The sequence below is a fragment of the Rhododendron vialii genome, chromosome 8a (genome assembly GCF_030253575.1).
Source record: "Rhododendron vialii isolate Sample 1 chromosome 8a, ASM3025357v1".
NCBI lineage: Eukaryota > Viridiplantae > Streptophyta > Magnoliopsida > Ericales > Ericaceae > Rhododendron > Rhododendron vialii.
In genome coordinates this window covers 13622757-13641501 of record NC_080564.1, presented here as the reverse complement: position 1 = coordinate 13641501, position 18745 = coordinate 13622757, and the positions used below count along the sequence as shown (strand labels likewise).

The 18745-nt window shown below is 38.5% G+C and overlaps 2 protein-coding genes across 8 annotated transcripts; both read left to right on the top strand.

Annotated features, from left to right (window-relative positions):
- Positions 1-781: 781 nt before the first annotated feature.
- On the top strand, positions 782-6016 carry LOC131297892 (large ribosomal subunit protein uL6m-like). 6 transcript variants are annotated; one of them, XM_058323084.1, is made up of 3 exons: positions 782-1000; positions 1879-1953; positions 5520-6016. In XM_058323084.1, exons 2-3 carry the CDS (start codon positions 1879-1881, stop codon positions 5838-5840), a joined length of 396 nt encoding a protein of 131 aa, XP_058179067.1. In that variant the 5' UTR covers positions 782-1000; the 3' UTR covers positions 5841-6016. The 6 variants fall into 6 exon arrangements, with proteins under 6 accessions (XP_058179067.1, XP_058179071.1, XP_058179069.1 ...); XM_058323088.1 differs by lacking the exon at positions 1879-1953 and adding an exon at positions 3960-4574 and having other exon boundaries at positions 786-1000; XM_058323086.1 differs by lacking the exon at positions 1879-1953 and adding an exon at positions 3855-4574 and having other exon boundaries at positions 786-1000.
- A 4100-nt stretch (positions 6017-10116) lies between these two features.
- On the top strand, positions 10117-17258 carry LOC131297891 (uncharacterized). 2 transcript variants are annotated; one of them, XM_058323082.1, is made up of 5 exons: positions 10117-10590; positions 13450-13559; positions 13662-14033; positions 14657-15371; positions 16686-17258. In XM_058323082.1, the coding sequence occupies exons 1-5, from the start codon at positions 10329-10331 to the stop codon at positions 16769-16771; spliced, it is 1545 nt and encodes a 514-aa protein (XP_058179065.1). In that variant the 5' UTR covers positions 10117-10328; the 3' UTR covers positions 16772-17258. The 2 variants fall into 2 exon arrangements, with proteins under 2 accessions (XP_058179065.1, XP_058179066.1); XM_058323083.1 differs by having other exon boundaries at positions 13450-13563; positions 13666-14033.
- The last annotated feature ends 1487 nt before the right edge of the window (positions 17259-18745 follow it).

Genomic DNA, 18745 nt, shown 5'->3' with positions numbered 1-18745 from the left:
TACCAAAGGAAAAACGCTGTGATTCCAGAATTTGGATAAATAAACTCTTTAATTGAAATTGAAAGGTCATGATTACTTATGTGTATGGGGCTACAAATTCAAGTGAATCTGACCTTTGATTGTTAATTCGGGGAGAGTTCAATTCTAGAAGTGTTCTAGAACCAAAAAGATAAAATTCCGCAAAACTTTGAGTCTCAATTCAAAATTTTTGCGTACGTATGAGTGAACGGAAACACAACCGCAAGCGTAAAAGAGTGCATGTTTGGAACATATCATAAACTACTACTTAAAATTCACGAAAGCGAGAATTGAGAGTGATAGTGCATGACATTTTGAAATATTAATGTGACTAACGGTAGGAGTCAAATGTGCGAGCCAAAGTTTAAGATTAACCTTGGCTATTCTATTAGAGGCAAAAACAAATAAAAAAACTTCGAAGTTCGTTAACTGCCCAACGAATTTTAGGGGATTGGAGGCTTTGGACTTTGGAGCACTCATGCACTACAGTAGTGTGGTGGTATAGACCGTAGACGATGTAGTTTCGTTCCATTTTAAAAACGTTTAAAGTGAATTATTGTATAATTTTGATATTCGCGCTTTATTTTTATTAATTTATTTTGTTCATAAAAAAATGAAACACCGTCAATAAAAAGTAAAGCACAAAAATAAATTTCTTATTGTATTTAACTTCAACTGCAACATCCATACACCAGTAATTGTTTGAGCACTGCTGTACGTAAAGATTTCTACGAACAGACTGCACAGATGAGATTTAGACCCGTCTCAATCCACAAAAATAACCGTGGAGCCGCTTATTTAACCGAATCGGAAAATAAAAGAGGCAGAGCGTGGGCCGTGGATTGTGTACGAGGTTCTAAACACAGGAAAACCCATTTCACTTCACTTATCGACCATCTTTCTCACGCGTCGGTCGATCATCTCAATCACGATTGGGGCTCCCCAATCTCCTCAAATCTTGTTGCTCTCTGAATTTTTCCAGGTAATCCCTCTCCCAAGACTTCTCCTTCTTTGGGTCATTGACCTTGGGGCTTTTCAAATGTCATCATGTAAGACCTGAATTTTGTCTCGTCTAAAAAAGATCTGCATTAGAAGAAGTTTCTCGTTTATCAAGATTTGCTGGTGGTATAATATGCGGTTGATTTCGAGCACTGCTTTTTGTATGTGGTTGTGAATGATTATGCATTTTCTGGGTATTTGTAAATTCTCTCTCATTTATGCTTTTGATCGTGTTCCAGACTTCCAGTGATACGTAAAGAACAAGCTTGGAAATTTAGGCCGTCCCTCAGAAATGGGGGCCCTATATATGTTACAGAAAAAAACCTTATATTGGTAAAACTAAGTGCAAAATGATATTACTTTATTATCTATGATGTATGCATGATATTTCTGTTAATTCATATATAGTCTATTGAGTTTAATAACCTGATGTTGAAGATTTTGATAATTTAGTTGAAACTATTGGAACCGAATTCGTTAACTACCCTATTTGTAAAATAAGCACAAGGTTATTTGATCCGAGAACTTAACAAACTTAAAATATCTACTCCATAATACATGTATAACTTTAACCTAATTGTGGGCCCTAGTTTCAGGCAAGATTTTGGGAGTTTGAAGCCACCGCCATGCTTGCCTTGCCTCAGGGACGGCCCTGGCCTTAGGAATTGCACAGCTGGTTTGGGAGTTATTTGACTGTTTGTTGCTAGATCCTGTCATTTGTTCCTTTAGAACATGTTTATCTTTTGTTTTGTGCGCAAGTCATCACTTCATCTGGCTGAACTGTGCTTGTCCACTGTCAGTAGCTGTCATCTGTTTGGATGCATCCCCCTAACTTTTTTTCTCCTTAGTATAATTGAGCAGATGAGTTATTTAGAAAGGATGTGGTACAATCTAGGAAGCACCCATACGGGTGTGGCCTACAGCTATTTGCTACGGGTATGACACGATAAAAGTGAACATCAAAAGATACTTTACAAGTACAGCTAGTCTTTAATTTACAGTGGTAATTATTAAGAATGTTTTATATATGAATTAAAATTTAAAAGTTTAGAGGCAAATTCAAGAGTACTTCATGGTGGTCTAGTTAATGTCAAACCTCTAGCGATCATCTACCTTCGTAGGCACAGTTTTATGCAATTTCTAAAAGGTTTAAGTAAATTAAGCAATGTGTCTAAACTTTGTACTGGAGATCATGTTTTCTTATTTAAATTCTAATCTCTTGTGTTATTGTTTAATAAATTTGGTAAGTCATACTTGTTAATGTTTTTAGTATAGTGTAATGTAACTCTAAAGAGCAGCATTGTCTTTTTCATTCGTGGATGTCCACCTCCACTGATTAAACTTAACTGTCCATACCCTAATTTTATTTTTCTGTGGGTAGTTTAGATTAGTTTGTTCTTTTGGAACCTTAGAAAATAGAGGAAGGACAAATGAAAATATGAATAAGAATTGAAAGGGGAAAAAAGTTAGTAATATTGAGCATCTAGTACGTAAGAAAACACAAGACTTAAGCTGCAGCCATCCCATACCCATGGCCTACATGTGCCGTACCCGGATACCACATTGTACTCAATTGTTTTTGCGTGCCGGGTATGTGCTTTGCCATACACGTACCATACCAGACCCAGTACTCGTACCCCACCATTTTTGGAGTACCCGTGCTTCGTGCTTCATAGGTTACAATTGATAGGATACTTAGAACGGAAGAAAGGTAGCAAGATGCTGTGTGTAGGTTACCTACACAAAATTGAACAGTGCCTGTAGAGACTTTTAGCATGATGGAAGTGTGATCTATAGACCTGGAATTTGGGTTTTTTAGTGAAACACAAGGAATAGGTGTCTTTTTCGTTGGGGATTTCCCTGAAAAAATCGTCTTGTCTTCCTCCAATTCTTATGAAAGATATTCAGTCCGTCAGAATAGGAGTTAAAGACGGTATTTATGCTCGTCGTGTTCTTTATATGGAAATCCGAGGCCAAGTGGCCATTCCCTTGACTCGTACTATTGAGAATTTTACTCCACGCGAAGTTAAACAATGCTTTCCTCCTTTTCCAAAGTAATACTACTGACATCAGTTTTGAAACCCTGGTGGTTTTCGTTGTTTTGCGCTTAATTGACTTATGACTCTAACTTTCTCTTCCTTTCATGGTTTTTGATCGGAGGTGGTTAATCTCAATACTGCAGACTTACCCTTTTCTGTCACACCCGCCCTGGCAGAGCTCAGGCTCCATACGGGACGTGGTGTCAACAAGGACATGAAATTTGACGAATACAAACAGCAAATAGTAAAACAGTATAAACAAAGAGAAGATACTCTAACGTGTATGGCTTCTTTTTTACTCAAAACTTAAACTAGCTGACTGGTAATAGGTGGACCAAGGACCTCAAGCAGGATCGATCTTGAATTCAAAATAGAATTTCAAGAGCTTCTGAGAGAGTTGAGACACTGAATAGACTGGCCAATTTTTCAATCCATGTGAATAAGAGCTTTAGTGTAAGCTATATAGCATTATGCATATAATTTCAGCTCAAAACAACTCAGCTCCTGATACGGACCAAATGTCATTTTCTCTCTACTTGTATGTCAGGAAGTCTTCAACCTCACCCTTTGTCGACTGGAAAAATTTAATGATAGCTATATGGGGCTGTAAAATATGTCTCCCATGGTAGTAGTCCTTTATTTCTCTATTGGAAGCCATAAGTTCGACCTTGCGATTTCTCTTGTAAGTTGAATGCTCTAAATTACTACAAAGGTAATTCCACTCTAATTTGCTTGCAACTCTTTTTGCAAGATGCAAGATGGATATTTGCGATTAACACAAACGTAGTTTCTTTGCAGATGTTACACTTTATTTATACCAAAACTACATTTGTACAGCTGTCTACATATGTTACAACCCTGGGTTCTTTGCAAACATACACTTTATTTATACCAAAATTACAGATGTACAGCTGTCTACATATGTTACAACCTTGGGTACTGCCACCCCCAAACTATCAAACCAGTCAAAAAGTCAGGAGCCATGAAGTAGTCAGCAAACGTATGTTGCTCCTCTGCAGCCTTCTTTGCCTACCATCAGCAACCGTGTTGGCCTCCCAATAGCAAAAACTGAGCTTGAGAAACTCAAACTCCTGTACAAGCTGAAGACAGTCCCGGATCAGCGCTCGCAGTCAACCCGGACGGACGCCTTCCTGCACAAAACAGAAAAAGAAACTTGAAATCAGTATCCAAATATAATTTTTTTATAACCAAAATGTAAAGCAAGCCTAATCCTTCCCTCGCTGCCCAAAGCTCTGCTACTGCATTTGAATTAAGGCTAATGGACTGTTGAAAAGCCTGACAAAAAATCCGCCGTGGTTTTTGAAAATCCCTTCAATACCAGCCCTCCGCGGATTACAAATTGAGGATCCATCCACATTAAGTTTCCAATACCCAACAGGAGGGTGCCATTTGATCCAAAGAGTGTGGCATAAACGAGGAATGGGGGTAGATGTAGCTGTGGCTGTGGTAGTGTACCTGATGTACTTGCAACCTCCCTTCTAAAGTAGTACACAAAAGGTAACTAAATTCAGCTTTGCCTAAAAGCAAGATAAATCTCTTTACTTACAGTAAAGAACTAACAAACTCTCAGTTGTTGAATATTTACAAATATCATGCGCTTCCTATTTTTGTCGACATCTCTGCAAAATACTCCCAAATAATAAACCTTAGTTCCATGCTTTTCAGATAACAATATAGCATCTATCATAATACATAATCTAAGAAATGTATGCACGGCTTAGTTGCCCATCCTTCTATGGGCGACTGTTTTGTGCTGTCAAGAATCGAATTCTGGGGATTCCATCTGGTCGGGAAGCGTAAGCTTATTCGATCATAAGAAGAGGAAGCGACACCGCTTAGCATGTGTTTTTCAATTCCTAATTATGGTATCCTCCTATATCTTATTTGATTCCGGACAGTCAAAGGCCATTATGCCCAGCACAGAGTGTCAACACCTGCGGGTAAAAGGCTTATTATCTACACACCATGTTTGATACTCCCTCCATCTTTTTTTTATCGTCCAGTATTCCATTTTGGATTGTCCCTTAGTAAGTATCCATTTTAAAAAGCCAGTGGGTAGAAGTTGTTACATTTTCCATTTTGCCCTTAAAAAAGATATTCTATTTTGAATAGTTAGTAGGTAAAAGGGTAATGATGGTGCCTTTATAGGGGCAAATATAGAATGTTATAACTTTTTTTTTGCCTTTCACAAAAAACAACCACCCCCCTCAAGAAGTGAGTACCAAATTATAATTCCTAATTCACAGGCGCGTGCGTTTTCATGCCTCTTAAGTGCTATATGCTGCCTTGTTTCTGTGTAATAACTTTTAACATCACTGCCCTCCTTGTTCTCTTACCTTCCTTGCTACCCTTCATGGGCAAAGGAGTTCATTATTTTTACCATAACCTTTAATCTGAGTTTTACTTTCTGATATATTGTCTTTCGATCTTGCTTCATTGTAGGCAATTTCCATACCTATCATTATGGAAGCTAAGTTCTTCCGTTTTCTTAAGATTGTGGGTGTTGGTTTCAAGGCTAGGGCTGAGTCAGAAGGCCGTCTCTTGTACCTAAAACTGGGATACAGCCATGAGGTTGAGTTGACAGTGCCTCCAGCTGTCCGTGTGTTTTGCTTCAAACCCAATATAGTTTGCTGCACTGGGATTGACAAGCAAAGAGTGCATCAATTTGCTGCTGCTGTTCATAGTTGTAAGCCTCCTGAAGTTTACAAAGGGAAGGGTATAATGTATGTTGATGAAGTCATAAAAAAGAAACAAGGAAAGTAGTCAAAATGATTGCACAATTGCATGGTTTTCTTCTGCTTGGAGTGCTTTACCTTCAATGTTGAGCATCCACAACCACATTCTCGCAATTTAAGCTCCCTTTATGTACTTCTATTACTGCATTTTCTTTTCATTAGAGGCTTTGGATTAAATTTAATTCAAGCTATTAGTTTCAATAAGCTGGGTTTTTTTGAGCTTCTATTTCAGCTCGTTACGTTATTGTCATCATCTACGGTAGGATCTCGACTATCCATTTCATTGTGATTTTAGTTATCGCTGTTGTGTCGGTATGATCTGGAGTGGAGGCTGGAGCTTCCATAATAGGTGTGGTCTTGTTCAAGTTCTATGTAGGTCTTGTCACCATGGTGAATTTTTTTACCGTGCATCAGCTGGTGTGCAGGTGAAGTGGTAAATATTCCAAATTTTGTGGCAAAAATAGTGTAACAAAATGGTAACTATGCTCATGTTGAATACTAAGTAGTTAGTAAAATATTACGAAACAACCTCGTTTTATGTGAAACTACTTCGTTGCAAATCTAATGATCAGATTGACCAAAAGTTGATCCAATGGCTCAAGTAAAGTATGGTACACTAAAACCATTCCTTAGTACCATACACCAAAACAACTTTGAGTGTACCTTAGAAAAATCCGATGTGCTAGGTTAGAGCTGACCCAATTGAATTAAAAAAATCGATAAACAAGAACTTCAATATAAAGCAACAATTAGCCTGGTTCTCGCCTAACGGCATGGTGTAGCTTCCGCAACTTTTTGGTGTGTGTGGGTTCCGGATGCATCTCTGTTGGGGAGGCCAGTGGTGGCTAGGAGGAGTTCTGCGGTGGCTGACCGATGGTGGAGGTTTTTCTGTCTGATTTGGGTGGGCGGCGACGTCTTTCTTAGGGCTAGATTTTCAATTTTCTTTGGGCTAGGCTTTATTGTTTGGTTTGGACTTTTTAGGCCTTTTGGGTTATTTGAGTTGTATTTGTTTTTATTTAGACACTTTAGACCCTTAGTAATAAGTGCCCCTGGGGCATTACTTTAACCATAATAAATGGAGTAAATTTATGGGTGGTGATAATGTCATGAAGAGTTCCATTAGTGCCACGATATGTTGTGTTTATTGACTGCTATACACTATAGGCCCTCAGTAATAAGTGCTCCGGGGTGTGAGCGTGCAATTCTGTTCTTTCGACTTTGGTGGCTGCAGATGGAGGTGGAATGTGGTTGTGGGCTCTTGGTCGACGACGGTTGGTTTTTGGCCGAAGTTGTTGGTGATGTTTTCCAGTAGTTATGGTTTCTTTTTGCTGTTGGGTTCGAGTGTTTGGGCCTAGCTCGTTTGTTTGGGCTGGGTTCCTTTCGGTTGTGGGTTGGTTTCTTACCAACTTTTAGGTGTTTTTTTGTTCTTTTTTCTTTTTTTTTTTTAAAAAAAAATTGTGAGGTAAGGTGCAGTGATAGGTAAGATACTACCGTCTGTGCATGATGCTCCCTGGTGTATCACTACAGAATTTCTGTTTTGTATCATTTTTATTAATGATACGAAAACCTTTCTTTGCTGATAAAAAAAATAAACGTTTTTTTTTCTTTTTATTTAGAATAGAACTACACTTTCCCTCTTAGGTTTTAATCTATATAAAACCAATAAGTGAGTATATTGATAACTAAAATTATATATTAAATATTACATACATACAAAATCACCACGGATCCAGTGAGGGATCCCTTACAAGTCTACCGTGCGGACTTTCCCTTTCCCGATCGAATTGCGACGATCCGAGCCGCTCAATGTGTTCAGAACGTGATTTTAAGGGTACCCGCGAGAAATCAGTAAAAAAAATGATCGGGAAGGGCTTGATCCGAGTAGTTTTTGCTAAACCGTTCAATAAAAAACTGCTCGGATCAAGCCCTTCCTGATCATTTTTTTTGCTGATTTCTCACGGGTACCCTTAAAATCAAGTTTTGATCACTTTGAGCGGCTCGGATCGTCTCAATTCGATCGGGAAATGGGAGTCCCGCACGGTAAGCCCGTGCGGGATCCCTTAAGGGAACCGGACTACATACATAATTACATATATATGAACAAATATGAACGTCTCATTGTTCGGTTTGGTTAATCCACAGTTCTAAAATAAAAAACCGTGGATCAAACCATATCTCACAGTTTTCTATCTTTTGAATTAGTGTCTGGACCATTCACAGTTTAGGATCAAGACGCATGGTTCGAGATTCGATCCGACCTCATAGTTCACTGAAATTTTTGTGCAGCCGTAGTACAAATAGGGTGCATTCTTGTAAACTTATTGTCTAAAACTTTTTTCTGTATTTGTTTACTTTTGTAACTTTTATTGAGCTTTTTGTCGTAATTTTTTGGATTAACCATTCGTCTCGACAAGAGGAATCAGAAAAATTAAAAAATGTGAAGCAATGTTGAAAACAATTCATATAAGACGCCACTTTAAAAAAAAAAAGCCAGTTATTTCATAATTTTTCAGTATTTAGTGTTTTTTTTTTCTTTTTGGTCATAATTTATTACTCTTTTTTTTAGACTCCTCTCGTCAAGACCATTGATTAATTCAAAAAATATAACACAAATTTAACAAAGAATAGAAAGAGACTAATAAAACACACGAAACAAAGAAGGGAGAATTAGGCATAAGGACAGTAAAATAGTTTTCATTTGGGGGAAGGACGCCAGCAAAATAGTTTTTAGTGGAGATTTTTCAACTTTTTGAGTTTTTTAGCTATAAGGCAAAAACATGTTTAGGTACTTTTATAGGATTTTAGGGTGCACTTTCCTATTTTAGGATTTTAGTGTTTTAGACAATTTCATTGGATACCCTAAGGTTTTAGGTACTTTCATATATAGGGTACCCTAGGATTTAAGGTACTTTCATAGGATACCTTAGGGTTTTAGGCACTTTGGTGGAGCCGAGATTTTCGATAAGTGAGAGGAAAATTTTGAACTATGTGTACTGTGTAATTCACTTTTCTAGTTGCTAATTGAAAGACACAATTAGGATTAACAAGTTAATCAAAAAGTAGATATATATTAATAACAAAATGTAGTTTCGATTTACAATTGACCTCAACGATTTTTCATACTATGGAAACGATGGATGTTAGCCTCGTTTTTAATGGTTTCAAAAACATATTTCTCTATATATACAACCAAACTATCATGCATCCATTGGTCACACATACGATTTCCAAGCCTACTCTTTACAATCTTCACAGTAAAAAATGCTCTCTCAACTGTGACAGTAGCGACCGGTAAAATAAGGGTCAAAGTAAGAAGCTTATAAATCGAGAAATATGTCATATCTCTTCAAGTCTCAAGACTCTCAACCATCTTCTGCGCGGTCACTAATTCCTTTAAAATTGGAAAACTCATCGTTAGAATGCACATCCATGATGGAATTTTGTGGGTGGAGATTCTATTTTGACTCTTCTTTTTTTTCCTAAGTACAAAATCTTTATATGGGCTGGGGCAAAAATAAATTTCAAAGTGTGGTCAAATTAGTAAAAATTGTGTAAAAATTATATCTATTTCTATGAAAATTTGGCAGCCAGTGAGGTCGGCTGTCCATCTTTGTCTCTATGTCCCATCACCTATGGGCATATTTGTTCTTATATTTGATTGCAAAATGTGTTTGTTATTGAGCTCAAAAAATATAAATATGAGATTTTTGGCCAAGGCTCTCTAACAAAGGAAAAGTTTATAAGAATGAAGCATTTGAATTTGGAATGTGATTGGCGCAACTATGCGAATCCCATATGTGAATCCCATTAACCAAAACAGAAATTCTAAACCCACAGCGTATGTGCACAAATGGTTCGCTCCGGATCTCATATAAACAATTTAATCCGTTCATTAAATATAAAACACTTTTTCGAAGGCCCTCTAAAAATCTTTTTACGTTTAATGAACGATTCGGATCATTTTTAAGAAACGTAGAATGAGCCTCACACTATGATCTTTGCATAATTGCTGTGCACATATGCTGTGCGTGTAGTCGGGTTGTAACCAAAACCAAAAATGGTCCCCACCCCACCCCACTCTTTTGTGTTTTTTTAATTTGAACATTCCACCCTCCCATCCCACCCTCTCCTCATGTTCCTCCACACACACACTTTCTCTCTCCTACTTTCTTTTTCACCTTTGCTTCTGCTCAACGTTCGGTAGCCAAATCATCGCCAATAAATTCTACATTAAACCCTAATAATTACCTTATCAGCAATTACTCCAACTAAACACTATACAAACTCCCTCAAAAAAAAAACTCCCTCAAAACACATCTTAGAGAGAGAGAGAGAGAGAGAGAGAGAGAGAAGGAAACGTCCTCGGATTGCCTCCCAGAATCTATAATTTTCTAGAGAGAGAGAGAGAGTGTGTGTGTGTGTGGACACCATGAACACTTGTCTCTCATCATAATCACCTTCGGCGTGTTGAGTCACCCCGTCGCCTCTGTATCCCTTCACAGATGCTGCTGTGGAAATGGGTAAATCGGAAAAACACCGATTACATCTGCAGCAGCGACAGCAGACTCTTCAACGGAATAATCGATCGCAAACCGGTTCGACCATCCTGTGCGAGAGATGTTCGGTGGCCCTGCGTAGAATCGGCCGTGAGTTCAATCTCAAATGCCTAGTCGTTTTGATTTTCAGCTTCTCCGTGTTCCTATCGGCCGTTTTCTGGATCCTCCCTCTTCGCTCCACCGCTCCTGGGTTCGATGCGAAAAACGCAATCCAGCTCGCTGGTAAGGTCTTTTCTCTACCTTGATCTTTTTTCCTCACTGTGGAGTGTTGATCTGTAGTTAGGTTTCTCTAGTCGAGGGTATTTATCGTCGCCTTTCTTTGTGATTAGGGTTTCTGTTGATATGAGAAAATTGGGTGTTAGGCCATCTCCAGTCCTTCCCCATTTTAAGACCCAAACTCATATTCTGGGTAAAATCATCAAAAACCCATCTCCAATGCTTATCCAAATGTGTACCCATCTTGGGGTTTTATCCATTTGTATCCCCAAATGGGGACAGCCCAAATCTTTACCCAAATTTCCAACGCCTATGAATGTGTTCCATTGGTCATTTGATTTTTTATCTGATGATATTGCTTTGAGATGTTTTTTTTGTTGTTGAAATATTGATTGAGCAGATGGGTATGTCATATTGCAAGTTCTTTTTTGAGTTTGATGTAATTAGGGTTTCTTTTGATGAACATGTACAATTACAGATTCTGACAGCACATGGTGGTGCTTCACCTATTTCTCTGTTCTTCTGTGTTTGTGTATTCTAATTAGATATGTAATTTTTAGTATAATTAGTTCAGTGCTCTGCAAATGTGTTTTTTGATATTCTTAGCTCATAAGCTTCACATTCTCTTGAAATTTAGGGGGTTGATCTCGTGGTTGCTTCTTCAGGTCTCGAGTATTAAGTATAATGATGTGCCTATCATCACCACACATATTGCGTATCAAGAACAAAAAAAATGTGGATATGGTCGAATGGTAAAAATGTCTTTTCCGAGGAGAAGACTAAACCTCTAAAGGATAAATATCATATATGTTTAGATTTTTAGTCAGCTCAGAGTTTGATTTTCTGAGTTTTCTATTTTGTTTTACTGTCAATATTAACTTCCTCTATACCGGCCTTGACTTGAGGACCCATTTTAGGTGCTATAAGTTTGTAGTTTGCACTGTTTGAAGATTTTGCGGAGTTTTATGGTACTATTTGATTCAGAAAACTGGCAATGTAAGAAGTGGGATTCTATTCTATTTTCTTGGTTCAATGTATCTTAGTAACCAAGCTGTTGAACTTTGGTGTTTTCTGACTGATTAGGTGCACAATTATTTCAGTATGGTCCTGTTTCCTTTCCATTTTGCATTGTAGTATTACTTCGTCTGTTGGGAAATTTAAGAGGCAGAAAATTTCTACGGTAATCCAGAAACAGGGTATTAGTTGCTCAAATGGTTAGGGGACTTAGGCTGGTGATCTATAAGTAGGAAAACCACTCAGACTTAGGCTTCTTTGTTGTTTATTGATCCCTTTAGAGTTCAGACTGCTCATAAATTCCCCGGTGCAGGTTAAGGTAAGCGGATATGCATTTTGGTTTGAGGTACTTAATGGGTTGTCTAAAATGCTTTGGATTCTTGTAAACAGGTTGAAATTTTGGACCCTAGTTGTAGTATGCAATATCATTACATCTAAAGCTGAATAGTCCAATTGGTATTACCTGGAATATAAAATTACATATGCATCATCTAAGACGGGTGATTATTGAGACGAGAGCCACTAGAACATGAAGCTGTAACATCAGTGGCAGGAATTATGCAATAAAACAATGCTTCCTCTTTTAAAGATTTTTTTTTTTTTTTTTTAGTTGGGCCACCGTTCAGTGCTGGTTCATTCTAGTTCTCGGAACGTGTATCTTTAGATGTGTGAATGAAAGCAGAACATTTATTACCCAAGAAGATAGAAATCACCCAACCCTATTGATGTGTCCGGGAACTGAAGTCTGTTGGATGGGTTAGATGCCTTTGCACTCCAACTGGTGGCTCAACTGTTAGGTTGTTCAATCAATTATCTCTATAAACAGATTCACCTCAGATGCAATCTTCAAATAGATTCACCTTCATGTTGTTCTACTTCTTCTTGCTGTCCAATGACTAAGCAACCGTATTTTGTTATTGGAATTTGGCATAACTCTTGTGCCATTTTGGTGTTTTGAATTTGATTTCATGATGATATTTTGAATAGACAGCAACAGTAGTATGACATTGAATTCAACTGCAGTGGCCTAGGTCTTTCTAGATGTTCATCTCATTAATGTCTTTGTTTTTAATTTTGCACCATCTGGAGTGAGTTATTTGTAACCCAACCACTGAGAAATCATACCCTTTGTGAATAAGGTTTTAGAGTACGCATGGAACTGATGGAATAGATGCCAGCAAATAAATTGTGACCCCAGTCCTTCACATGCAATTGTTTTCATCAATGGATGTTGGTTCAAGCTGGTGGATGTAATCTACTCCGTTTGTTGATGCTCACTCTATTTCATGGCTAGTATGCATACTGAGAGATAAAAAACCTTAATCATTTTGTAGGAATCCATTGGTCTGGAAAATTAAGAAGCTATACTTTCTTTATCTTTCTATCAGGGTGGCTTGGGTTGTCTAATGGCTCTTTCCAAAGCCAGCTCGAAATTAATAGGAAAAATTCAGGCCAATCCCAAAAACCTACAGGCTATGTTCGGGTTGCCTGGGTTGTAGACACACTTGGCTTTCTGTGGTCACATCGGCCTGATGTGGAAATTTGCTTTCCCTCATTCAAGTGTCGAACAGAATTGAAACTGTTAAGAAATATAAGGCTCATTTGCCACAAGTGAAACCTCTAGGCTCAAAGTGAAATTCGATAGTGAACTTTTCCCAATTGACAAGAGAGATGGACTGAAAGGAAAACCATGGAACCCTATGAAATTGAAGCATGGAGTCTGATTTTATAGTAGTGTAAAGGACTGATCTTGTGATTATTTCTGCTCTTATGCTGAAGCAGCTTCTTTCGTTCGTTATTGATGTTTGGACTTCCCTTTTTTTTCTCTTTTTTTTCTTCTTTTCTCTTCAGCTACTGTTCAGGCTTCATTCAGACTGCAAAAGTCAGTTTCAATGCTTATACCGCAAATTGGAAGATTAGAGTATGATATATATAGCGAAATAGGTGTCCCTTATACAAAGGTTTGTTTTCAAACTCTGCTTTGAATGTGTTATCTTTCTTGTTAGATTTTATTTGTTTTGAAATAAAGAGCAAATAATCTCAAATGAAGTTCTTTACAACAGGTAGCTATCCTATCCATGCATCAGGCGGATGAATCTGACTGGACCAACGTGGTGTTTGGTGTTCTTTCTGATCCAGTTGATGTTGCCATTAACCCAGTGTCCCTAAGCGTGCTGAGATCCTCTTTAATAGAGTTGTTCCTTCAGCAGTCCAATTTGACTTTGACAAATTCAATTTTCGGGGAGCCTTCTTCTCTAGAAATTTTGAAATCTCCAGGGGGAATCACTGTGATCCCTGACCAGTCTGCTTCCATTTGGCAGATATCCCAAACCCTTTTTAATTTTACTCTACACAATTCTATATGTGAAGTAATCGAAAATCTTTCAGACTTGAAGAAACAGCTGAAATCAGGGTTGCGTCTGAGGTCTTACGAGGTATTCTATTTAACTTTTTTGTTTTTGTCCTGTATATGTAATATGTAGTACCATTAAAGAACCCAGAAGGGTTGCAAAATTGTACAAACGGAGTAACCAAGAACAAAAGAAAATAGAAGCCCCAGACCCTCCAGATATCACAAGGTTATACGGCTTTCCGAAGAACTCTACAAAAAATCTAATGGAAGATCATCTACACCAAAAATACTTAGTAGGGAGCATCACCCCTTTGTGGCATTAGTAGATCGCTCTAACCGTTTTACATGTTCGTGTTTAGGAAAGATGGTTTGTATACTTCCTTTAACTGACTACTAAGATGTTAACTGGGTTTGTAATTTTGAGACCAAAAACGTATGGGCACAGAACCTTGTGCATTGTTTTGGTCCGTTGGAAAGGAATAAACATTCCAAGCGAATCATTCTGATGTTTGATTCGCTTAAAAAATGCCTGGCTGTGCATTTCGTGTGGAAGCATCATTCACCAGTTTAGATCAATGGCCATGCCCTTGGGACGCTAAGAGAACCTTCCCTTCCTTCCCTATTCCCCATATAGCAAATACTACCTTATGGTACCCAATTGACATACTACCGTGCTGGATTTGAACTATATAATTTTGCATGCAGAATATTTACGTGCAGTTAACAAACAGAAACGGCTCAACGAGAGATCCTCCGGTTACGGTTCAGGCTGCTATTATGTCCAATTTTGGGAGCCTTTTGCCCCAGAGATTAAAGCAATTGGCTCAAACAATAGAAGGGTCTCCTCCTTCAAATAATCTGGGCCTTAATAACACAGTCTTTGGTAAAGTTAAGGAAGTCAGGTTATCCTCTTTCCTAAATTGTACCGTTCTTGCAACCTCACCAACCCCTTCTCCGGCCCCAGCTCCGGAGAATAATGATTACTATGATTCCCCAATTTCTCCATTGTACTCTCCCGCTCCCGGGCCAAATTTTCAGCGTCACTTACCACCATGTGTAAACTGTGATGCGTCTTCACCATCTACTGATGATAACTACCCGTATTCACCAAGCCCTGAAAGTTATCCCCACCGTTCCTTACCTCCCATTTCAAGTTCTTCTGCACCTTCAATCGCAAGGAATCAGCCCCCTCGCTCTAGTCCCCATCATGGTTCAACAATTCCACCAAGACCCTCAGCCTTTCCTCCGCGTGCTCCTCATTCGTATCCACCTCATGCGGGTCCCACACCATTGTTGTCCCCGGATCTTTCTCCTTTACCTGTTGTATCCTACGGATCCACGCCAAGACGGGAGAAGGGGAATGCAAAAGGGCCAGTGTCTCCACCACTTGTCTCGCCTTCAGTCTCGCCATCTCCATCATGTAAGTTATTACAGCATATCTGCAAATGTTTTATCTTTTGATTCTTGAAAGCTAGTTCAATGATGTATGTGTGTTTACCTTTTTCTCTCGTTCAAATTTAAGGCCCAGACAAACTGAAAGCAACTTCTTGTTGTACTGCATTTTTGTCAAAATTTCGTTGCTTAATCTTACGTGGAATCTGTCTGTCTCCATTTATGATCTTCCGGTAGTGTGATCTTAAATGCTAAAAAGCTCTCTCTGTTTTTTCTGAAAATATGTTTCTTTATTAGAGTCTGTGTTAAGGCGGATACAGCAGTGAAACTAACCACTTGAGGTTCCATGTAAGAGAACTTCTCTTAGAGAATGTTGACTTATAGTCAATGTTACTACAACCTCATAGTTGGTAGTTGCTAGGGCAATCAAGATCTGTTAAGGAAACAATGTGTGATTGTCATTTGTTGAAATAACTAGCATAACTTTCTACAAGGAGGAATTAGCAGTACAGGGTGCTTAAACTTGTCCAGCTACATGTATGATAGTAGCAGCTCAAATTTTTTCTCCTTGCTCGGCATCAACTACAGTGTGAGTTGTGAGAACATCTGGATAGGCATCCTATATGTGAATCGAATTCTTAACTGCTGGGACAGATTACAAGTCCCTAGAGTATAGGAAAAGAGCACAACGAGAAACCTGAAGGACCGTAATACTATTGTCAAGTGTCAACTACAAACTTTCAGAACTCAAGCCTTCACATTGTGGTTGTAATGTTCTTTGAATTCTAAATGCCCTTGTTTCTTCTTCCATGGCCCAGATCAGAGATTACATGTTTCACCTCTCTTTCTCTCTGCATTAACTTTTTTGGGGGCTTGGGTGGGCGCTTGAATTCTTCTTTGGGAAAGAAGAATTTATTTTATATCACAAATTACAAATATGAGACCCATTGCCTTTGTGTAGGAGTCGTTGACAAACTGATATCCCAGTTCGAATCCGACGCATACATTAGGTCTTATTCTCTGGACAAGCAGCAATCTAGGTTAAGGGTGCGTTTCCGCTATATTATTGGACTACTAGCTAATGACAATGTCAAGTTATTTCTGCTAAATGATATTTGAGTTGATGTGTGTGAGGAGAATGACCTGCCTAGAAATTCATGAAAACATGAGTTTTAGTCCATTTAGTTTAGCGGAAATGCCCCCTAATTGTTTAAAGTGCATATGTATGCATTTGATCTATTGTTGCTTGATTTTGATGACTGCTTATCTTGCTTTTTACTACTTGACTTTGTTGATGGCGACATTAGTCAGGCAAGTCATAACATCCCTTGTACTTTTGCAGCTTCCAATACAGGTCCTAATCTTAACTACAAAGAGATCTGGTTATTTGGTTTCTTTGGACTCCTGACATTCCATCTCCTATGCTGATCATACAAATCGTTCACTGGTGATGGTATCCCGACCTAGTTTTCCAAGCAAGCAACATATGGCCGGTTTTGCATTTTTGCCTGGGTTAATGGATGATAGAAGAGAGGGTGGGCAGGTGGTGTTTAAATGACCAAACATATACACAAATCAACTGGCAGGTCAAAGCCGAAAAGATGGCAGGCCTACGATGCCTAAGTTGCGAAGTGGCATTAAAGTGCCGAGTTTTATCCCGGAAGGTGGGTTACTCCTAAGAATTGGTAACTTGTCGAGAACCAAATTTACGAGCAGTATTTCAAGGAGAACCGCTGTGCTTAGTAGCAATTGTAAATAGCATTGGTTCTTTTTGAGCTTCTGCAATGTGGGGGTGACACCATATATGAGCTGAAGGAACAAATTTTTAACCTATGTTAAAAATACCTAGTGCAGTTATATCACATGGTTTACAGAAAGTTAATATATGCTGGCTTCGAGGCCTAGTTAGATATCAGTGGTGAGAGGTGGTTTAGTTCTTTGCGAAATCTGTTTTTGTTTGTGTTCTTTGTTTTGTTTTCCCTTAACTTTACCTGAGGGAGATACCCACCTCACTTGCAGAGATGGATCTTCCGTGAGTGTCGCCGCGTAGGGGTTAGATTTGTAAAAATCTGATTAAAAGAGAGAAGCAAACTGATGGAGAGAATTTTTTTAGTACAGAAACCCTGGCATTCCTCTTTCCTTCCTTTGGTCATTCTCCCGCAATTTTCTTCGGAAATTGGTGGTGAATTTTTTATAGAATTTTTGAGCATAAAAGAAGCAAAATTGGTAGGAAGTATCTAGGAACGATGACAGATGTCTTCCCGAGTACGCTTGGAACCGGTCGATTGATGAAAGATGTCTTCCTGAGTCCGCTTGGAACTGGTCGATTCGGGAGCCATTCGTTCTACCTGAGTTATGAATACCACAATATCTTCAGTTTGTGAAGAGAAAATTTTTTTTTTGATCATTAATTTGTGAAGAGAATTTGCTACGATTTTTATTTATTTTTTCTCCCAACCACAAATCACTCTAAAAATCCTTGCTCCAAATAGAGCCTTGGTGTTCAAGCCCATTACTTGTCATTTGCAAAAATGAACTCAGGGAAACCCATTTGGTTGCTCAATTCTAATCAGATACGGATGTATAGACAATACATCTACATTTTTTTTTCTTTAAAGAACAAGATACATAAATGGAATTCGCCATCTCAGCAGTGTGGGTTTGGACGGCAGACGGCAGTCCCTTGAATTGCAGCTACCTAAAAGAAATTTTAATGGTGCCTATCAAAAAAAAATAAAAAATTAATGGGTCGGATTTGTCGAAGGATTCTTACCGGTAAGAAAATTAAGTATCTTACCGATAAGAATATTCCACAAATCAAGACCATTGATCCAATAAGAATCTTCTACAAATCTAGACCATTGATCATAGAGATGGACGGTTGAGATGCGATTGAACGGGGTTGTGTCCTAATTATGAAATGGGTAATATTCTTCCACCTATTAGGCGAGTGGGATAAATTTGAACCCAAGAACTTGCGACTTATACGTGAGAAGATCCTCACTTGCAACTTCATAAGTTTGTGAAAAGAAAAGAATAAACCCTGTTAGGGCACCGAGAATATTTAACAGCCCAAAAAGTTGCCAGAAAAATCACTGAAATTTTGATAAAGTTGGACCCACGCACAATGAACCCAGGGGATGCGAAATTGCGAACCCACCCACCTGAAAGAGCTGTCACTTGTAGGACAAGATGTCGCTAATGGGAGTCGAACACAAGACCTCTCGTCTAGATTTATAATGGATCATCCGGTGATGACTACACCCCGTTGGTTTCAGGTGGCTTTCAAATAATTTTAGGCCTCTGAACCAAATTTAATAATTGAAGCTGATAAACAAACATTACATATCATCACAGATGCTTCATGTAGGGCCTGTCAAAGAAATTTCTGATATCTTGAGG